This window comes from Pan troglodytes, chromosome 1, assembly GCF_028858775.2.
Source record: "Pan troglodytes isolate AG18354 chromosome 1, NHGRI_mPanTro3-v2.0_pri, whole genome shotgun sequence".
NCBI lineage: Eukaryota > Metazoa > Chordata > Mammalia > Primates > Hominidae > Pan > Pan troglodytes.
Window position 1 is genome coordinate 1,790,248 of NC_072398.2, and position 22,615 is coordinate 1,812,862.

At 45.9% G+C, this 22,615-nt stretch overlaps 1 protein-coding gene across 7 annotated transcripts in view; it reads left to right on the forward strand.

Annotated features, from left to right (window-relative positions):
• The window catches only part of ZNF496 (zinc finger protein 496), a 33,551-nt gene that overhangs the window by 6,573 nt on the left and 4,363 nt on the right, over positions 1-22,615 (forward strand). For 3 of the 7 annotated variants that reach the window (XM_016942245.4, XM_001140463.8, XM_063809290.1), the window contains exons 5-9: positions 1,853-1,929; positions 2,278-2,385; positions 14,569-14,701; positions 15,219-15,326; positions 16,518-16,631. In XM_016942245.4, coding sequence (XP_016797734.1) covers positions 1,853-1,929; positions 2,278-2,385; positions 14,569-14,701; positions 15,219-15,326; positions 16,518-16,631 — 540 coding nt within the window. Of the gene's footprint in view, positions 1-1,852; positions 1,930-2,277; positions 2,386-14,568; positions 14,702-15,218; positions 15,327-16,517; positions 16,632-17,091; positions 17,716-22,615 lie in introns of those variants that run through there. The other 4 variants (XM_009441827.5, XM_009441828.5, XM_063809291.1 and 1 more) reach the window with 2 other exon arrangements.

The following is a 22,615-nucleotide window of genomic DNA, read 5'->3' on the forward strand; positions in this document are numbered from 1 at the left end:
GTGACCTGGGGTTAACCAGTAGACTATAGCACAGCTCTCCAAGTCTTACTCTGAGAAAGGAGTACCTTTTGAAACAGAGCTCATTTTTACATGGCTGCACTGTTGGCAGGGGATGTGGCTCATGGCAGAAGCCTGAACAAAGGGTAGTTTCCAATTCCAGGAGAGAAGAGTGGCAGAGTCCCTGGTAGCCCGAAATAAGGCTGGTGAGATGGTCCCAAAGCCACACTTTACATTTTGTATGAGGGTCTTTAGGACACTGTGTCAAATGCTCTTTCAGGAGTACCTACAGTGGTAACAGTTTTTCTTTTTTGTTTAATTTCTGTCTTCAAATTGACAAAAAAAAAATTGTACGTATTTACAGTGTACAGTGTGATGTTTTGATATCTATACACATTGTGAAATGATTAAACCAAGCTACTTAGCTGGGCATGGTGGCACACCTGTAGTCCCAGCTACTCAGGAGGCTGAGGTGGGAGGATCCCTTGAGCTCAGGAGTTCTGTTCCAGCCTAGGCAACCTAGTGAGACCAGTTTCTTAAAAAAAAAAAAAAAAAAGTCAAGCTAATTAATATAATGCATTACCTCATGTACCTATCCTTTTTCTGTGTGTGGTGAAAATACTTCAGATCTACCCTCTGAGCAATTTTCAAGTACACAGTACGTTGTTACTGCCTATAGTCACCATGTTGTGCAATAGGACTCCTGAGTTTACTCCTCTCATGTCACTGAAATTTTGTACACTTTGACCAATGTCTCCCCAGTCCCCTCATTCCCTAGCCTCTGGTAACCAGCATTCTGATCTCTGCTTCTATGAGTTCAGCTTTTTTAGAGTCCACATTTAAGTGAGAACATGCAGTATTTCTTTTTGTGTCTGGCTTATTGCTCGTAGCATGTCTTTCAGGTTCATCCATGTCGTCACAAATGACAGGATTTTCCTTCTTTTTTTATGGAGTTCCACAGTAATTCTGATTGCCAACAGCCCTTACTTTTTTTTTTTTTTTCATTTGAGACAGAGCCATGTTCTGTCACCCAGGCTGGAGTGCAGTGGTGCAGCTGTGGCTCACTGCAGCCTCCATCTCTCAGGCTCAAGCAATCCTTCTGTTTCAGCTTCCCAGTTTTTTTATTTTTAATAGAGATGCGGTCTCCCTATGTTGCCCAGACAGGTCTTGAACTCCTGAGCTTAAGCAATCCTCCCACTTTGGCTTCCCAAAGAGCTAGGATTACAGGCATGAGCCACCACATCCAGACCCTAAGAGTCCTTATAGATTCCTCAACTCTACGGCTTTTTCTTTTTCTTCTTCTTCTTTTTTTTTCTTTTTCTTTTTAAGAAACAAATACTCTGTGTTGTCCATGCTGGTCTGGAACTCCTGGGCTCAAGTGATTCTCCCACCTCAGTCCCCAGAATAAGAATAGCTGAGATTACAGGCATGTACCACCACACACGGCTGAACTCTATTATAGAGTTTTAACCTTTATTTTCCCATAGTTTGGATAACAATGCTGAGGTCCGGGGACCTACCCGAGGTGAAAGAGTTCATTTAATTGACCGTGCCATCATGAACCCAGGCACACTCTGTTACAGCCCCCCTTGTTATATCTGGAAACAAAGTCGCAGCAATCTTTGTGGTTTACAGAGTGCTTTTCATGTGCGTCATTTTGTAATCCTCATTTTACAGTTAAGAACAGAGACTGGGGTTTTATGAAAAGCACCATGAAACAGTTCCCTGTTGGTGCCTCTCTTGTGATTTTCCTTGCTACCAAAATGGAAATGAAGAGCCGCAGGAAGCTCAGAAGGTATCAGCACCGGGCCTGGCCCTGGCCCACTTTAGGACACCATTTTCTGATCTCTTTCAGTTCTGCAAGATGCTTTCCTTCTTCAGGAAGAGAATGTGCGGGACACACAGCAGGTGACCACCCTCCAGCTACCCCCGGTGAGTGGTTTCTACAGGAGTCCTTGAAAATCCCATGTTTGCCTCTCTAGGCTACAGGGCAGCTTTCTTAGGACCCCAGCCAGCTTTCTGACTGCCACACAGGATGTTCAATCCCAGCCCAGAAAAGCTAAAATAGGCAGAGCGTGAGCTTAAGAGACGCCCCATTTCTCCTCCTTCCCTGTGGTCCCAGCCGCCCACTGGGTTGACTGTCATCAGGCCACCTTCAGGAAGCTTTGTGCAGACGATAGCAGGAAACAAAGGCCCGTGAGTCCCCATTGATGGGCCTCTCAGCGTGTCTAAGTTCCCCTCTTGTGAAAAAGGAGATCTCTCTGCTCTCTTATTTTACAGAGAATTTTTCAATTTAATAATCATCGCAGCAATGGTTATATTTTAGAAATGTTAGGAAGTGGAGGGAAGAAAGCACAGATAATTTCAGTCCTGTCACAGATCTACGTGGTGAGTCATTCCAGAATTTCCTCGAATGTTCTCGTTCGTGTTTTTGTGTAAGACTTGCTTACTCGGGCGCTCTGAGGAGTCAGAGTCAGGGCTGGGGGCTGGTCCAGCAGGTGATCTTACTCGCCTCTCTCTAGCCCAGTTGCTGTCTTTGGCCATGTTTTCTGGCCATATCTCCTTCACTTTCCCTCCTAACACTTTCCACTGGCTGGCACGAGATTTAGTTATGACAGCATCATCCCCTCCCATGGGAACAGGATGTGTGACTCCTGCTTTTGTTTAGTTGCTCCTTACCCAACAGAAAACTGTGAAAAACAGTAGACACTCTTATTATCATATCTCAGCAGAATGTCAGAAGCTGAGCAGTTTGCTTTCTGCACAGTTCATTTGACATGACTTTATTTTATTTTTATTTTTAGAGACAGGGTCTTGCCTTGTCACCCAGGCTTCAATGCAGTGGCACAGTCGTAGCTCACTGCAGCCTCAAACTCCTGAGCTCAAGCCATCCTCCCACCTCGGTCTCCTGAGCAGCTGGGACTACAGGTGCATGCCACTACACCCAGCTAAGTTTTGTATTTCCTTGTAGAGACAGGGTCTCGCCATGTTGCCCAGGCTGGTCTCGAACTCCTGACCTCAAGTGATCCTCCTGTCTCAGCCTCCCAAAGTGCTGGGATTACAGGCATGAGCCACTGTGCCCAGCCAACATGACTTTAAACTTGGAGAAGGGAGGGCTAGGGATGGGAAGGAGTTAGCCAGGTTACCCAGTTAGGGGGCATCTCCATAACTTGCTTTTGCCCCACCAAAAATGTGGCACACGCCTGTTTACCCTGATGCTCAACACATACATGTCAGCATCTGCTGTGTACTGTGACCATTTCCAAACACAAAGGAGGTAAAACCAGTATTTCTTATTAAAATTTGGACATTTAACCAGTTTAACACATAAGGGGATGCTGTTAATCCAGTACCTAATGAGGTTTGGTCTTCATCTTTCAATTCCTGCAGTCCCTAGTAAATGCCATAGCGAGCACAGTACAGAGATTTTGATAAGTCAGTACTGTTTTATTACTCTGATAGTTTCTTCCCAGTGATAGTTTCTTCCCAGTGCACTAAAAGTCACCATCATGAAGATGTTGTTTATAAGTGTTTTTTAATTTCTGTTTTTAATTGTGGTAATATACACATAGCGTAAAATTTTCCATCTTAACTGTTTTTAAGTGTGCGGTTCAGTGGTGTTAAGTATATTTACATTGTTGTACACCCAATCTGTAGAACTTTTTCATCTTCCCAAACTGAAATTCTCTATACGTTAAATAATAACTCCCCATTTACCCTTTCCCTTAGCCCCTGGCAACCTCCATTCTACTTTTAGTCCGTATTAATTTGACTATAAATACCTCATATAATTGGAATTATGCACTATTTGCCTTTTTGTGACTGGTTTATTTCATTCAGCATAATGTCCTCAAGGTTCATCTATGTTGCAGTATGTGTCGGAATTCCCTTCCGTGTTTTTTTTTCCCCCGAGATGGAGTCTTGCTCTGTCGCCCAGGCTGGAGTGCAGTGGCTCGATCTCGGCTCATCGCAACCTCCGCATCCCGGGTTCAAGCAATTCTCCTGCCTCAGCCTCCCGAGTAGCTGGGATTACAGGCACCCGCAATCACGCTTGGCTAATTTTTGTATTCTTAGTAGAGACGGGGTTTCACCATGTTAGTCAGGCTCTTGAACTCGAACTCTTGACCTCGTGATCCACTTGCCTCGGCCTCCCAAAGTGCTGGGATTACAGGCATGAGCCACCATGCCTGGCCATGAATTCCCTTCCTTTTTAAGGTTGAATAATACTCCCATGTGTGTATATATCACCTTGTTTATGCATTCATCTGTCGATGGACATTTACATTGCTTCCACATTTTGGCTTTTGTGAATAATGCTGCTACGAACATGGTACACGTGAAGTTTTGTTTTTCTTTTTAAATTAATCTTCTCATTTTTACGTAATTGTAGATTCACATGCCATTGTAAGAAATAACACAGAGAGATCCTGTGAACTTTTTAAACCCTCAATGGTAAAATATAGAGTAAAAATCTATATTCTATAAATATAGTACAATGTCACACCCAGGGTATTGACATTGATACATGCAAGATAGAGAACAGGTGCTTCACCAGAAGGATACCTCCTGTTACCTAATGTCCACACTCATTTCTTTCCTACCCTCACCCTCTCTTCAGCCTCTGGCAACCACTGATCTGTTTTTCAGCTCTATGATGTCATTTCATTTCAAGAATGTTATATAAATGGATTCATATAATATGTAACCTTTGGGGATTGGCTGTTTTCATTCAGCGTAATTCTGTGGAGCTTCATTCAGGTTGTTGCGTGTGTTACTATTCCATTGCTTGTCATTGCTGAGTAGTATTCCATCACATGGAAGTCCAACAGTTCGTTTAACCATTCACTGGTTGAGGACTATCCGGGTTGTTTTGGGGCCATTATTGTATAAAGCTGCTGTAAATATTTGTGTGCAGGTTTTTATATACACATCAGTCTTCATTTCTCTGGGATAAATGCCCAGGTATGCAATCGTTGGTAAGTACAAAAGTTGGTAAGTTTTGTAAGAAAGTACTCTTATCTGATGTTAATATAGCTTTTCTTCTTTCTTTTGATTAATAATTGTATAATATATTTATTCCATCCTTTTACAGTCAACCTGCTTATATTATTATATCTGAAGTGAGTTACTTTTAGATAGTATATATGTTGTTTTATTTTGTTTGAGGCGGAGTCTCACTCTGTCACCCAGGCTGGAGTGCAGTGGCGCGATCTCAGCTCACTGCAACCCCCATCTCCTGGGTTCAAGCAATTCTCTTGCCTCAGCCTCCCGAGTAGCTGAGACTACAGGCACGCACCACCAGGCCCGGCTCATTTTTGTATTTTTAGTAGAGACAGGGTTTCACCATGTTGGCCAGGCTGGTCTTGAACTTCTGACCTCACGTGATCCACCTGCTTCGTCCTCCAAAAGTGCTGGGATTACCGGTGTGAGCCACTGCACCCGGCCTAGATAGTATATATTTGGATAATGTTTTCTAATCTACTCTGCCAGTTACTGTGTTTTGATTGATGTATGTAGACCATTTGTATTTAATGTCATTACCGACATGTTAGGGCTTAAATCTGTCTTTCTATTTTTCTGGCTCTGTTTCTGTTTCTCTGTTTCCTTTTTCCTATTTTTCTGTGCGTTACTTGAACATGTAGAATTCCATTTCGATTTACCTAGTGTGGTGTTGAGTGTATGTATATTTTTGTATAGCTTTTTTAGTGGTTATTCTAAGTATTACATTATATATACATAACTTATCTGCTGAGTATCATTTTATCAGTTTGAGTGAAGTGTAGAAGCTTATTTCCTTTGTTCGGGCACCGTGGCTTGTGCCTATAATCCGAGCACTTTGAGAGGCCAAGGTGGGAGGATTGCTTGAGCCCAGGAGTTTGAGACCAGCCTGGGCAACATAGCGAAACCTTGTCTCTACAAATAATAATTCTAAAAAAATTAGCTGGGAATGGTGGTGTGCTCCTATAGTGCCAGCTACTTGGGAAGCTGAGGCAGAAGGATTGCTTGAGCCCAGGGGGTTGAGGCTGCATAGTAAGCTGTGATTGCATCACTGCACTCCAGCCTGGGTGACAGAGTGAGACCCCATCAGAAAAGAAAAAGAAAGAAATATAATATACCTCCTTTTACATACCCTCATCCTTCTTCCCCTATTATAATGCAGTTGTTTAAATATTTCCTCTACATACATTTAGAACCGCATCATAGAGTGTTGTAATTTGTGCTTCAACTGTCAAACATTATTCAGAAAACTCAAAAGGAAAAAGAAAACCTATTTATTACCCATATTGTGGCTTACTGTTTTCTTTCTTCTTATGTTCCAAGGTTCCTTCTTTTTGTTTAGAGTGTTTCTTTAGCCATTCTTTTAAGATAGATCTGCTGGTGATAGACTTACATATTTTTTCCTCATCTTAGTAGGTCTTCATTTCCCCATCATTCCTGAAGGATGTTTTCACCAGATGAAAGATTCACACTTGACAGTTTTCTTTCAGCACTTGAAAAATATTATGTTACTTCCTTCTGGCCTCCATGGCTCTTGATGAGAAATCTGCTGTCATTCAAAAACTTTTTCCCTGTAAGGAAGGTATTATTTTACTCTGGCTACCTTTAAGATTTTTTTCTTCTTTTGCCTTCAGTTTTCAGAAGTTAAATTATGCTGTGTCTTGTTATGGATTTCTTTAGATTAACCTGTTTAGAGTTTGCTCAGCTTCTTACATTTCTAGGTTTATGTCTCTTTCCAAGCTTGGGAATTCTTAAGCTAGATTTTTCTAGTACTTTTTTAGTCCCTCTCTCTTTCTCCTCTCCAGACAGCTAAGGATACAGGTTTTAGATGTCTCATTAGAAACTGTGTAATTTATAAAGGTACCTGAGACAATTTTTTTTCAGCCTGTATTCTCTCTGTTGTTCAGATTGAATAACTTTATTTTTCCGTCTTCAAGTTGACTTGAGTCTTTCTTCTGTCCCCTCCTCAGCTGAGCCTGTTCACTGAGCTTCTTATTTCATATTGTGGTTTGTACTGTTCACATTTCCAGTTAGTTATTTTCTGTATCTTCAGTTTCTTTGCTGAGACTTTCTGTGTCTTTACAGACACTTTCTATTGTTTCGTTTGTTTGGAGTGTGCTTATAATTGTTCATTGAAGCATTTTTTGACAGCTTCTTTGTCAGATAGTTCTAACGTATCTGTCACCTGAGGGTTGGCATCTATTGGTGGTTATCTTTTTTCATTCAGTTTCAGATCTTGATATAGTGAGTGATTTTCTGCCTGCATATTTTTATATGATGAGACTGGACCTTAACTTTGGTGTGGCTGGTTTTGTTTGGTTGTGCAGTGTTGTTTTTGACATAGCTCCAGCAAGAGAAGGGCAGGTGGGCCACCACTTGTTATTACCTGGTGAGAGAACGTCAGGTTTCCTCCTGGATCTCCACGGGCATCAAAGTGGGGATGCTCCTCATACGCCTGAGTGGGAGTGGAGTTCCAGCTCCCTACATGGTCTCCACTGGTGGCGGTGGCGGGGGGGGGCTTGTTCTTAGCTAGCAGGGATGGAGGTCCCAGCTCCGCATTTGGCCTTCTCTGAGACCACCCCAGCAGGAGTGTTAGGGCACCTCATTGCACCTGGTGAGGGTGGAAGTCTAGGCTCCCCAGTCATTCTCTGCTGGTGTTGGTAAGAAGGGGCCACAGTTTTCTTATGTGGTATTAAGTGGAGTAGAGCAGTTATTACCTGTTTGGCTGGGCTGCCCCTGTCCAGGTCCTGTGGCTTTTGTTGGAGCTTTTTTTGGTCTGTGCCCATGGGTATTTCTTGGTAGCTGGCTCCTTCGGCTTCAAGTCAGGGGAATATGTGGTAGAAAGAAAAACCAGTGAACTTAGCACATATTGTTCTAAGGTCCCTGGCCATTCTGCCACCCTCTCTCCACCTTTCAGAGTCTCCTGTGCTCATTTTATATGCAATGTCCAGGGTTTTCATTGTACTTAGTGGGAAGCATTAGAAAAATCTCCTCTGAAGATTTAATCTTAAATAGACATGTTTATCTATCTTGCCCATCCCTTCTCGTGAAAAATTAACAAAATGTAGGAAGTGAAAAGATACCACTCATCCCCAGTCATGTGAGAAGATTCTGCATGGTCTAGTGAACTTCCTTCTGGACTTTTCTCTGCCAATTTATTTGTGTGCCTCACAAATAAATCGATCACAAATAAAAGGATCCCGCTGTAAATCAATGTCCTGTTTTTATGCTCCTCCCCAGCATGTAAGCATTGGTCCATATGGTTCTAAAAGCTCCCTGGGGAGCCTGCTAAGTGGCCGTGTCAGATTCTGGAGGTGACTGGAGCACTGTCTGTCCACCCGCCTGGCGCTTAGACTTGGGTTTGCTTCTGTGATGCCATGACTGTCTAGTCAGTTTTCTGTCGCTTGTAACAGAATACCTGAAACTGTAATTTATAAAAAAATTAATTGACTTCTCATATTTATGGAGGCTGAGAAGATTCGGGTTGAGGGGCTCCATCTGGTGAGAGCGTTCGTGCTGGTGGGGGCTCTGTGGTGTCCCGAGGTGGGTGCAGGGTGTCACATGGCGAGGGGCTGAGTGTCCTGACACGCTTGCTCCGGTCTCTCTTCCTCTGCTTACAAAGCCACCAGTTCCACTCCCATGACAACCTATTCATCACCTCGTAAAGGCCACACCTTTCAGTACTGCCACATGGGGGATCAAGTTTCCAGCACCTGAAATTTGAGGGCCACATTCAAAGTATAGCAAGTAGATCCTCAAACACCTAACCAAGGCTCAAAGGAAAAAGCAGCCAAATCTGTTGTTAATATATACTCTCAGTTTTTCACTCGGGACCCCCGCTGTGTGCGCACACACACGCACACACACGCGCGCGCACACACACACGCACACACACACACCCCTCCCAGGAAGTCATGTCAGAGTGATGAATTCTTTTGTATTTTTTGTCACTGGGGCAATTACCATTTTTTTCCCCATTTAAGAAACCAACATCAAGTTGTCTCCCACAGGTCCTTGTAATGAAATCCAGTGGCTTCCCGAGGCCTGTTTTGGATTCTGTGGAACAGTCTGGGAAGACAGGCTTTTCCACACTGACCTCTTCCGAGCAGCACATCCACTTAGGGGCTCATTCAGATATAGCCTCTGAGGCTCCACCCCGACCTACTGAGTCAGAGTTTTTACTAAGATGCTTGTGATTCATATGTACAGGCAAGAGTCCTTGTTCCAAAACCGTGACTCAAATTTAGAATTTTTGAGGTATTCTCTTTCTTTTTATTTTAAACTTTTTCTTTGGAATTAATTTTAAAGTTAGGGAAGATGGCAAGAACAGTACAGAGACTTCCAAATACCCTTTCCTTCACTTTCCCCGTTCTCTCTCTCTCTTCCTTACCCACTCCCAGCCCCTCATTCTATTTTTCCCCAAATCTTCAGTTAGATGCAGACGTTTGTGCCCCCTTCTTCATGCCAAAGGAGCGTATTTCCTAAACACAAGGACAAGCTCTTAACCACAATACAGTTATCACGTTGAGGAAATTTCACATTAAAACAATAATGATCCAGCATCGTTGCTTCTTATTTAGTTGTCCCATCTCTTAACACTTCCTCCTTGGGTTCTCAATGTTTGTCATGCTGTGGCTAGTTTTGAAGAGTAGAATATCGTGATAGGTGATACAGCTTCCTTCCCTCAGGTGGGGTTAGACTCACAGTGGCACTCAGGCCACGCGTTTTGCAGGAGAACCACACTGGGCTGTGCACTCCCCATGCAGCACATCTGGAGGCATTGAAGGTGAGGTGTCCTGCATGGGTCACGTCAGCTGTGGTCACTGGGATACACATGTACAATTGACGCATAATTATTCCATAGCTGTTTTTTTTATATTAACATCTTTTACTTTTCACCAAAATGATTCCTTTAAGTGCCCTCTGCCCTCCATATTTTTGCCTTTTTAAAAAAAAAAAAAAAAAAAGACTAGTCAAGGCTGGGCTTGGTGGCTCACACCCATAATCCTACCACTTTGGGAGGCCAAGGTGGTTGAATCACTTGAGCTCAGGAGCTCGAGACCAGCCTGGCAACATGGTGAAACTCCATCTCTACTAAAAATACCAAAAAAAAGTAGCTGGTCATGGTAGTGAATGCCTAGAGTCCCAGCTACTTAGGGGGCCGAGGCCCAAAAATCATTTGAACCTGGGAAGCAGCAGTTGCCGTGAGCCAAGATTGCACCACTGAACTTCAGCCTGGGCGACAGAGCAAAAACCGATCTCAAAAAAAAGAGAAAGAAAGAAAATCACTCCTTCCCAGCCGTGTCCTGGGTGCCTGGCCCCAACACCCGGGGAAACCATCTGACAGTAACTGATAGTTTTCCAGAGAGGTAGGCAGATGCAAAGCATGTTTTAAAAATTATTCTGTTCCTTTTTTGCTTGTCACATAGATACTAGTAATATAAAAGTCCTTTGAGTTACTTTTCTTTTTTCCACAAAAATTTTATTTTGTGGTCCTTTCCAATTATATAAAGAACTGCTTTATTTTCCTGGTTTCCTAGTATTATATGGATATACCATCATTTTAAAATGAAATTTTAAAATGAAAATTTTAAAATGAAGCATTGATCTAATAAATACTGAAAACCTTGACACACATCAACAAGACAGCGGATTAAGTAATGAAAATTAGGCCAGGCACCATGGCTCATACTGGTAATCCCAGCCCTATGGGAGGCTGAGGTGGGAGAACTGCTTGAGCCCAAGAATTTGAGACCAGCTTGGGTAACATAGCAAGACCTCATCTTTACAAAAATAAAAAATTAGCCAGGCGTGGTGGCTCACTCCTGTAGTCCCAGCTACTTGGGAGGCTGAGCAGGAGGATTGCTTGAGCCCCAAAGGTTGAGGCTGCAGTGAGCTGTGGTTGTGCCACTGCACTCCAGCCTGGGTGACAGAGTGAGACCCTGTCTAAAACAATATAAAGATAAAAATAGAAATTAAAATCAGTTTTTTGACACATTCCCGTGGTCCATGATTCAAAGTTTATGAAAAAAATCTCCCTGTTACACCTAACCCCAGAGTCCCAGGAACTTCTTGAGAAGCAGCTAACCTTCGGAACTCCTAGACGCCCTGCACTTGGTGGCCATCCGGATTCCATCATGCACAGGTGTTTTCCTGCAACAACACGCTTTGAAGAGAATTCCTTCTCAGTACAGAGAGGCCGTCATTCTTTCTGTGCGTGTAGGATCATCCCTTGTGAGGTTTCTGTAGCTTACTTAATCTGCTGTCTTGTTGACGTGTGTCAAGGTTTTCAGTATTTATTAGATCAATGCTTCAGTGAAGCAGCTTTTGTAGACTTTACGTTGCACATGTGCAACATAAACTTGAGAAATCTCTGCACGGAAGGGTGGGCATGTTGGTAACGTGCAACATAAACTTTAGGAATCTCTGCATTGAGGGGCGACCACGCTGGTGACCTCTGGACATTGCCCAGCAGCCCACCATAGGAGTGGTGGATGTGCAGCCTCCCCAGCACTGAGGAGAAAGACCTGTTTCTCCACATCCTTGGCCACCCAGCCAGGTAGCTGCCATGTGGATTTTGCCAAACAAGATAGGGATGAGGTGGATCCAAGAGCAGAAATTACAAAGCAGTGTGTCCACTTGCGCCTGGACCTGGGGTAGTCGGTCTCCTTTCTGTCTCTTCTATCTGCATATGTTGCTTTGGGCTCTTCCCTCAGCCCCAGCTTCCACACCACCCCCCTCCCCTAGTGCTATGGTCTGAATGTTTTTGTGTTCCCCTCCCCACAGCTTTGACATGTTGAAATGCTAGCCCCCAAGCTGCTGGCATTAAGAGGTGGGGCACTGGGGAGATGATCAGGTTATAAGGGCAAATCCATCATAAATGGATTAGTGCCTTTCTAAAAGAGGCCTCAGAGAGCAGCCTTGCCCCTTCCACCATGTGAGAACACAATGAAATGATGACCATCTATGGAGCAAGGAACTGGGCCCTCACCAGAACCCAACTATGCTGGTATCAGCTGGGGACTTCCTAGCCTCCAGAACTGTAAGACATACATTTATGTTGTTTATGAGTCCCCAATCTGCGGTATTTTGTTAGAGCAGCGCAAATGGATTAAGACAGAAAATTGGCACCGAACATTTTGGGTGCTACTCTAACAAATACAACGTGGAAGAAGCTTGGGAACCGGGTAATGGGTAGAGGCTAGAAGAGTTTTGAAGTGCAGGCTAGAAAAAGCCTGTGTTGCCATGAACAGACAATTTTTTCTTTTTCTTTTTCTTTTTTTTTTTTTGAGATGGAGTCCTGCTCTGTCACCCAGGCAGGAGTGCAGTGGCGCGATCTCTGCTCACTGCAACCTCAGCTTCCTGAGTAGCGGAGATTACAGATGTGCACCACCACACCTGGCTAATTTTTGTATTTTTAGTAGAGACAGGGTTTTGCCATTTTGGCTAGCTAGGCTGGTCTGGAACTCCTGACCTCAGGTGATCTGCCAGCCTCAGCCTCCCAGAGTGCTGGGATTACAAGTGTGAGCCACCGTGCCCAGCCCATGAACAGACTATTACGGGTGATTTCTAGTGAGGCTCCAAAAGAAAAGAGGAGATTTGAAATCCTCAACCAGAATGTTGGTAAAAATGTGAACAGTAAAGCTATTCTTAGGAGGTCTCAGATGGAAATGAGAAACGTGTGGTGGGCAATGGAGGAAAGGCCATCCTTCTTACAGTGGCAAATCACTTGGCTGAACTGTGCTTATGTATTAGTGTTTTGTGGAAGGTAGAACTTACGGGCCACTGCAATTGGATATTTGGCTGCAGAAATATCTAAGCAAGGTTTTGAAGGTGCAGCTTGTGAAATGTGAAAAGAGAGAAGTGATTTAAAGATGGGATTGTTACTTAAAAGGGAAGCAGAACTTAAAGATCGGGAATATTTGTCAGCCTATGTTGGTAAGAGTGAGCCAGCCTGTTTAGGAGAGAAGATAAAGGTTTTGCCATTGAAACTGAGGCTAGGAACTAGTCCAAGAAAATGGAAAAATGACCCCAAAGGCAATTCAGAAATCATCAGGGCTCTTCTGCCCATCACAGGCCCAGAGCGCAAGACCCGCAGCAAGCAGGGGACCACAGCAGAGAGCCCCGCTTCAGTCACCCCTGAAGCCCTAGATGGTGGGGCCATCAGCGAAGTTCCAGCCCAAGAGAGCCTTGGGCTTCTGAAAGAGACAGAGCTGCCACAGAGGTGGGGCCACTGCAGAGAACCACCTCAAGGGCAGGCCCTCACCAGGGGCTGCCATGGGGCGGGACCACCAAAAGCCAGGGGCAGGGCCACCCAGGGCCTTGGGGACTCAACTCCTGCCCAGTGAAGCTGCCACCTGTGGGTTTGGAAGGCGGGGTCACCTCCCAACACAGTGGGCCTGGGGAGCACAGCATCAAGACAAAAAGGATTATTCTGCAGATTATTCTCAAGCCGTAAACCATAATGTGCTGTGACCCATAGGTTCAGGACTTGCTTGGGACCTGTTACTCCTTTTCTTTTTTTCTGTTTCCCTTTTTTGAAACTGGAATGTTTATCCTGTGCCCGTCTCACCACTATATATGTGTGTGTGTGTGTGTGTCTCTGTGTGTGTGTTTTGTTTTTTTTTTTTAAGACTGAGTCTCACCCTGTTGCCCAGGGTGGAGTGCAGTGGCATGATCTCAGCTCACTGCAGACTCCGCCTGCCGGGTTCAAATGATTCTCCTGCCTCAGCCTCCCAAGTAGCTGGGATTATAGGTGCTCACCACCACGCCTGGCTACTTTTTGTATTTTTGGTAGAGATGAGGTTTAACCGTGTTGGCCAGGCTGGTCTCAAACTCCTGACCTCAGGTAATCTGCCTGCCTCGGCCTCCCAGGGTGCTGGGATTACAGGTGTGAGCCACCGCGCCGGCCTCACCACTATTTGGAAGGCACATAACTTGTTTCATTTCACAGGTTCACAGCTGGAGAGAATTTTGTGTCAGGTAGAATTGTGCCTTGAGTTTCAACCGTAACTGATTTAGATGATATTTAAATGAGATGTTGGACTCCGGACTTTTGAGTTGATGCTGGAATGAATTAAGACTTCGAGGGTTATTAGGATAGAATGAATTTGTTTGGCATGTGAAAAGGATATGAATTTGGGGGAACCAGGGGCAGAATGCTATGGTTTCAGTGTTTATATCTCCCCAAAATTTGTGTTGAAATTGTAATCCCCAAGATGATGGTATTAGGAAGTGGAGCCTTTTGGGGAGATGATCTGGTAACAAGGGCAAAGTCCTCATGAGTGGGATTAGTCCCTCCTAAAAGAGGCCCCAGAGAACTCCCTTGCCCTCTCCATCATGTAAGAACACAGAAGATGCCTGTCTTTTGACCAAGAAATGGGCCCTCACCAGGCACCCAGCCTGCTGGCACCTTGATGTTGGACGTCCAGCCTCCAGAACTGTGAGGAACAGATTTCTGTTGTGTAGAAACTGCCCGTCCTACAGCGTTGTGTTGTCACAGCCTCAGTGGACTAAGACTGAGACACCTAGCTCGTCCCAGACTGAGGCATCCCTGTTCTCCTGTGCTTTCAGAGTCGGGTTTCTCCATTCAAGGACATGATTTTATGCTTCTCTGAAGAGGATTGGTCCCTTCTAGATCCTGCCCAGACTGGCTTCTATGGAGAGTTCATCATTGGGGAGGATTACGGGGTCTCAATGCCTCCAAGTAAGACTTAACTTCCCCCCACACCTCAAGACCAGGGAACTGGGCAGGGGAGTTCTCACTTGGAGTAAGAGTCAACTTCGTCCCATAGGATCAGGGAAGCGGGGCCTGCATCAGATCTCTCTGTTCACCCCCAACCTGGACAGGAGGTCATTTGCACACAGCGGCCCTACAGGCAGTGTGTCCGATTGACCATCACCTGCTGTTTCACCACATCAGGCTTATCAGAACCAAATAGAACATGTGCTGTATGTCCATTTCTCTTCCATCGTTCTTACCCTTTTGTCCCTTTATGTCTGCTTTACACCCAAAAGCCTCAGAGAGACCCCCAAGCCCATAGCTCTCCCTGCGTGTGCTGCCCCCACTGCCCCTGCACTGCCAGCTCTGGCCTTTTCACTTCTCGCCCCTGATGGTGCCATGCCCGCTGGGCATCCCTCCGCCTTCTGTCTTCTGGACCAGCCCTGGTTGCTGCAGGATCAGATTACTAATAAACATGTACCCTGCCTTTTTCTTTGAACAGACGACCTAGCTGCCCAGCCAGATCTCTCCCAGGGAGAGGAGAATGAGCCACGCGTTCCAGAGTTGCAGGATCTCCAGGGCAAAGAAGTGCCCCAGGTCTCCTACTTGGGTGAGTAATGATTCCAGAACTGAGTAGACAGAGTAGGGGGAAGGGTTGCTGGCAGCCGGAGGTGACCCCACTCTCTGGCTTCTCTCTGCGGCCCCTAATTGCCTTCTTCATTTCCCCAGACTCTATGTGGGTCTTGCATGTCTTGCCTTGTCCCTGACTTTTCATAGAAAGAATGGAGGATCTTAATTTTGCCAGGCATTGGGATTGTACTCCCTTGGCCAAGGACTGGGAAATAATAGGAATGTCTTTCTCCTCTGCCTGTAAGTAACATCTGGTTTGTGCTGACAATGCAGCAGCCCCTCCAGGAGTGAAGTCAGATACTTATGACAAGCCTAGTTGCAGAGGGAGTGTCTCCTAACTGGGCACCGAGCACAGCCCTTTGAGGTGCCTCACCTGTCTAGTCTTCCCATCTGCCTGGTACAGGGGTGCTGTGAGGACACTGGGGTGTGGGGAGGTGCTGGGGCTCAGCAGCAGCAGTTTCCGTCTTCCCCTCTGCCTGGTACAGGGGTGCTGTGAGGACACTGGGGTGTGGGGAGGTGCTGGGGCTCCGCAGCAGCAGTTTCCAGCCCTCCTTCAGGCTGTGTCGCCAGCACTTGCACCCATGATCTCCATGCCATGGTGCTTCGAAGCATCTGCTCCTTCAGGAGGAAATAGCTTTGTACAGAATCATCAGCAGCTCCACACCTCCTTCCCCTTTGGGACCTAGAGCTGGCATGAAGCAGACAAGGTTTCGACGCACCATCCCCACCTGGAACAAGCGTTCAGAGACTTGGCGTGGCGCAGTAGCTCCTGTACCATCTCTACCCTGTAGGCTCTGCACAAGCTGTTTGTGCAGGATGTGCGGAGTGTGCAGGAGCCTGTGGTGATGACTATAGAAAACCCACCACAGAAAGTGGGAATAAATGTGGGGCTGGGGGAGGTGCTTGTCTCTGGCCATAGAGTAGGTGGAGTAGAACCCGGATCTACGTCGATTCTGTCTAGCGTCAGAGCTCATGTTTGTGGAGTTGGCCCATTTTGCCTTCAGGTTCATTCACTCAGCAGACACTTATTGAGTGGCCACCCCTGCCAGTCCCCAGGAGGGAGCCCAGGGCCGCCCCCAGACCGTAGCCTGGCATCTATTCGGATAGCACCCTCCCAGGTAGTGTTGTAGGTGCAAAGCAAATCAATTTTTCCATTTCCTCCTCTGGAAAGACTCTCCAAGTCTCCAGCCATTCCAGGTAGAAGAAAGAAGGAAACGTGAGGAGCTGCAGGTGCCAGAGTTCCAGGCCTGCCCACAGACGGTGGTGCCTCAAAACACCTACCCAGGTAAAGAAGGGTCAGGGAGGTGTGGGTTTGTGCCTGTGTGTCTGTGTGTGCACATGTGTGTCTGTGGTGTGTCGCATGAATGTATGTGTGCATGTGTGGCATGGGGGATGGTTGTGTTGAATGCATGTGTGCGTGCACACACATATGTGGTGTGCTGCATGTGTGAGTGTGTGCATTCACGGGTGCACCTGTGTGTTGGGGGCATGTGGGTGTGTGATGTAAATGTGCGGTGGTGACGGCATGGGACAGTTAGGAACTGAACCCCTCAGGATCCCCGCTGACCTCTGCTGTGGTGTTCTTAGCTGCTTGCCCTGATTCCGTTGTGCTGGGGTCATTCTCCAGCTCACTCCCAATCCCAGGCTCACCCTCCTTGCCTTTCCCGGGGGCCGGGGAGGGTGTGTCAAAGCAGGGTGCTGCTGTAGTGCTGTTGGTGATGCGGTGAGTGTTTTTCTTCTCTCAGCATGGATGGCCAGCATCCTGGCACAGAATCTTGGAACTGGGATTAAAGAGCAGGTTTCTGGCATACTGAAGCTGCACAGGACTCTTGGAAAGTGTATGTTCCATTCCTGCTTTCAGAGAAATAGCCACAGTGTAGACTCTGAGTCGTCTTGGTAAAAGCCACCACTTCCAGAAGCAGAGGCTACAATACTGCCATCTTTCTCTTCTAAATACAAAACCCAAGCCTCTGATTCTTACCTGAACCCACGTGTCATTGTAGTTTTCTGCAGCTATGGAGACCAACTCACACATATTATCTCTTCTACCTGTGATGCTTTTGAAGGCAAGATTTATGCCATTTTGACCCAGCTCCATGCATCTTGTACTTGGCCCCCTTTCATGCATGGACAAAGGGGCTTTTCTAGTGTGGGAGATCTGAAAGGATGAGATCCTGCTCCACAAGCATGGATGCCCACCCCTGGTTTTCTAAGAAGCCCACCTCTGCGTGCCAAGAGTGATGCATTCATTTGGGGTCCACTTGGAGTTCAAGCGCAGGCCTGATGTTTGTGGTGCACTTTGAATCTTCTCTAGCTTCTTTCTGCCCATAGCATGTCTCTCAGCCCCATCAATATACTTTTAGAAGATGGATGGATGTTCATTTATACACAGGAGTTTTCAACTCCATTCTTCCCTTGCTGGACTCTGACACAGACTGCTCTGAAACAGCCAGAAGCCAAGGGTTGCTACTGAGAAAGGGGAGAGACGATATATTTCAAAGAGTGGGCACTGTACTTATTTTGGTAGCTCCTGCCAGCTTGCCTTCCTAAAAGGCTTTTCCTGCCAGCTGATGCCGGATAGCTGGTGATAAGGTCTGCTTCTCTATATCCATGCCCACGCAGGACACTCCCAGATGTTCAGTTTGTGCCAATCAGATAATGCTGCTACATCCGCCACTGAGGTGGAATACCTTTTCTTGTTTATTGTGTTCTATGAATTGCCTAGTTAGTATTCATTTATCCTTATTTATTTATTTTTGCACTCATACTTGTTTTCTTTATGTCCTAAACATTGCACCAGGATTCAGTGATTTACATGATGACATGATTCTGTGCATTGTATCTTCATGGCACCTTCTGAGATAGGTGGCATGATGTCTCTGTATTGCAGCTGGGGCACCCGAGAGCTGAAGTCACTTGCCCAGAGTCCAGTGCTCACAAGCTGTAGGTGGTGGAGTGAAGATTTGAACTCAGGCTGGGCGCAGTGGTTCATGCCTGTAATCTCAGCACTTTGGGAGGCCGAGGCGGGCAGATCACCTGAGGTTAGGAGTTCAAGACCAGCCTGGCCAACATGGCGAAATCTGTCTCTACTAAAAATACAAAAATTAGCCAGGCACAGTGGCAGACACCTGTAGTCTCAGCTACTGGGGAGGCTCAGGCAGGAGAATCGCTTGAACCTGGGAGGTCAAGGCTGCAGAAATCATGACACTGCACTCCAGTCTGGACAACAGAGCGAGACTCTGTCTCAAAAAAAAAAAAAAAAGAAAAAGAAAAAAAAAAAAGGCCAGGTGCAGTGGCTCACGCCTGTAATCCCAGCACATTGAGAGGCTGAGGCAGGCGGATCACCTGAGGTCAGGAGTTCAAGACCAGCCTGGCCAATATGGCGAAACCCCATCTCCACTAAAAAATATAAAAATTAACCGGGCGTGGTGGTGGGCACCTATAATCCCAGCTGCTCGGGAGGCTGAGGCAGAGAGAATTGCTTGAACTCAGGAGGTAGAGGTTGCAGTGAGCCAAGATCACGCCACTGCGCTCCAGCCTGGGACACAGAGCAAGACTCCATCTTAAAAAAAAAAAAAAAGATTTGAACTCAGGCTGTCAGGCTTCAGACCCATGGCTTTTACTCTACATTACCAAACCACGGTTTGCTTTTTCTGTGGATTCATAGAAACTGCCATCTTTCATAGGTTCTTCTAAATACCAAATCCAAGTCTCTGATTCTTACCTGAACCCACATGTCGTTGTAGTTTTGGGTCTGAATCCCTTGCCTCTGCTGTATTTATACATAGTTTCTTCCATTTCCCTCAACTTTATGTGTCTTGCAGCATATAAATGTTTTGTTTTGTTTTGTTTTGTTTTTTAAAGATGGGGTCTCTTTATGTTGCCTAGACTGGTCTTGAAGTCTTGGGCTCAAGCAGTCTTTCTGCTTTGGCTTCCCAAATAGCTGGGGAGACTACAGGCGTGTGCCATCATGCCTGGCTTAAATGTTTTCTTACAGTTTTTAAATGTAGGTACACTTATTCGTCATCTTTTTGGTTTTATGCCTTGCTTAAGAAAGCTTCCCCATTCTAACTTTACAAGAATATTTTACAGTTTTTAATAATGCCTTTATCATTTTGGTTTTTCACATCCAGCTTCCTAGTCTCCCCTGCTTTTCCCGTTAATCCCCTCAGCTCGCAGGAAGTCATTCATTCCTGGCCAGAGCATCCTTCCTGAGGTGATAGTCATGGACTTACCTGCATGCTGCATGCCTTTGCCGCTCCGCCTGCAACAAGCACTTGCAGCAGCCTGGCTGCCTGCTAGCTATGTGGCCACGAGCCCTGGTCCCATCTCCACTGGCTCAATTCCCCTGAAACCTTGGGCAATTTCATTTTCTGCCTTACATTTTTTATTTGGAAAACAGAGATAATAGTTCAAGCCGCCTTGTACAGTTATAGCTGAGGATTAAATGGTTTCGTGCATGCGCTGGCGGTTAGGCCAATAGCTCTTCTCTTTTCTTTCAGACGGAGTCTAGCTCTGCCTCCCAGGTTAGAGAACAGTGGCGCCATCTCGGCTTACTGCAACCTCTGCCTCCCGTGTTCCAGCAATTTTCCTGCCTCGGCCTCCCACCATGTGTGGGAGCCCACCCACCCATATGTCCTCATGTTAATTACATCTTGAAAGAGCCTATCTTCAAATACAGTCACATTCTGAGGTCCTTAGGGTTAGGACTTCAACATGAAATTTTGGGACAACACAATTCATCCCCTGTAAGACCTCACCCTCAGGACCTTCAAAATTCATGTCTTTCCCACATGCACAATCCATTCACCTCATCCCAACAGCCCCCAAATTCTCAGCCTGTTTCAGCATCAACTGTAAGTCCAAAATCTCATCTAAATATCAACATCTCCATCGGGTATGGGTTAGACTTGAAGTATGATTCATCCTGAGGCAAAATCCTCTCCAGCTATGAACTGTGAAACCAGATGTTTTTTGCTTCCAAAATACAACTGTGAGAAAAGCATAGCATAGACCATTCTCATTCCAAAATAGAGAAATCCAAGAGAAGAAAGGGTAATGGGTCCCAAGCAAGTCTTAAATCTAGCAGGTCAGGGCTAGGTGTGGTGTGGCTCGTGCCTATAATCCCAGCACTTTGGGAGGCCGAGGCAGGCGGATCACCTGAGGTCAGGAGTTCGAGACTACACTGGCAAAAATGGGGAAACCCTCTCTCTACTAAAAATACAAAAATTAGCCAGACGTGGTGGCACACACCTGTAATCCCAGCTACTCGGGAGGCTGAGGCAGGAGAATTGCTTGAACCCAGGAGGCAGAGGTTGCAGTGAGCCAAGATCATGCCATTGCACTCTAGCCTGGGCAGCAAGAGCGAAACTCCATCTCAAAAAAAAAAAAAAATCTAGCAGGTCATTTCCATGGGATTTTAAGGCTCAGCAATAACCTCTGGCTCAGTTCTCTGTTTTCCAGGCCCAGCAGGCTACTGGCCCTGCTCTTTGGAACTCAGAAGGAAATGACTTCACCTCCTGAGCCTGTACTCTCTGGTCCCATGATGACAGTGGCAGTCCTGTAACCTCTGAGCCACTTTTGGAGTCATTCTTCCCTTTTCTTGAAGGATAGTACATATTCATAGCCAGATAGATCTATCGGCCAGTTTGTAGAATCCCAGAAGTCCTAGCCGCCTTTTATTTCATCCCATCTCTTTTCCTTTCAGTTCCAGCTGGCAGTGTTTCTGCTGGTATATAATACTCAGAAACCCTGCCCTCCATGCAGTTCACAGGGTTGCAGGCCGTCAGACGAGGGTGTCCTCCATAGACCTTCCTGGATAACCTCATCTCTGTTCCTGGCTTCTGTTGAGATGGTTGATTGGATCCGTGAATCATACCCAGAATCTCTTTAACAAATGATGAGCCAGCCACACTCTTGGTGTCTCTCCAGTGCACGCTTTTTTATTTTTTGCCGTATGGATAGACAGAATTTTCCAAATCTTGAAGTCATGGTTCCTTTTTGCTATAACAATTCCTTCAGTTTATCTCTCTCATCTCACGTTTCACTATAAGCGGCAAAAAACTAGTCTTTGCCTTTGACACTTTGCTTAGATACCTCCTCAGCTCAGTATCCGAGTTCCTTACTTACAATTTCTGTTTCCACAGAACAGTTGAATATGGTTTGGCCAAATTCTTTGCCACTTTATAATTGGAGGATCTCCTTTTCTCCAATTTCCTGTAACGTCCATATTTCTACCAGCCACTTCCTCAAGGCTTTTTAAACATGCACTTCAGAACTCTCCTAGCCTCTCCCCATGACCTAGTTCTAAAATCACTTCGACAGTTTTTGGTCTTTGTTTTAGCTGCACCCTACTTCCTGGTGCCAAAGTCTATGTTAGTCTACTGTGGCTACCATAACAAGGTACCACAGGCTGGGTGACTTAAACAACAGAAACTTACTTTCTTACAATTCCAGAAGCAACAAGTCCAGAATCAAGGCTTCAGCAGAGCTGGTGTCTTCCAAGGCCTTTCTCGTTGTCTTGGAGACGGCTCCCATCTTGCTGTGTCCTCACAGGGTCCTTCCCTCTGTTGAAGTCTGCCTCCAGTCTCCTCCTCTTAGAAGGACACCAGTGATTTTGGATTGGCCCCACCATCTGACTTCATTTTGACTTAATTACTTCTTGAAAGACCCTATCTCCAAGTAATCACATTCTGAGGCCCTATGGGTTAGGGCTTCATCATGTAAATTTTCAGGGGGACACAATTTCACCCATAACATTCACTGTCTGCTCTCATAATTCCATCTCCTCGCCCAGTTAACAAGTAAGAGATCTTAGCGGTCCACCTTGTCACTTTGTTTTCTTCTTCCACCCAAGTCCATTAACAGAAATCAACTGCTGATCAAGTACCTTGTCATCGGCAGCCTGGTAAAAGTTACACCTTGCTCTTGTCTCCACCCCATGAGGTCCACAAAGTACATCATACACATGACCTCACCTGCCCCACCAGCAGCTTAGAGCAACGGGCTGCCACTGTCATTCTCACCTTGTAGACGAGGTGACCCAAGCTCAGAGAAGCTGCCTGGCTGGAACGAGGTTCCTGCAGCTTGAAAACCAAGAGTCGAGATAAGCGTCAAACATAGCCTCTCGGCGGGCGCAGTGGCTCACACCTGTAATCCCAGCGCTTTGGGAGGCTGAGGCAGGTGGATCACCTGAGATGGGTGGCTCGCTTGAGCCCAGGAGTTTGAGACCAGCCTGGGCAACATAATGTGACCCCATCTGTACAAAAA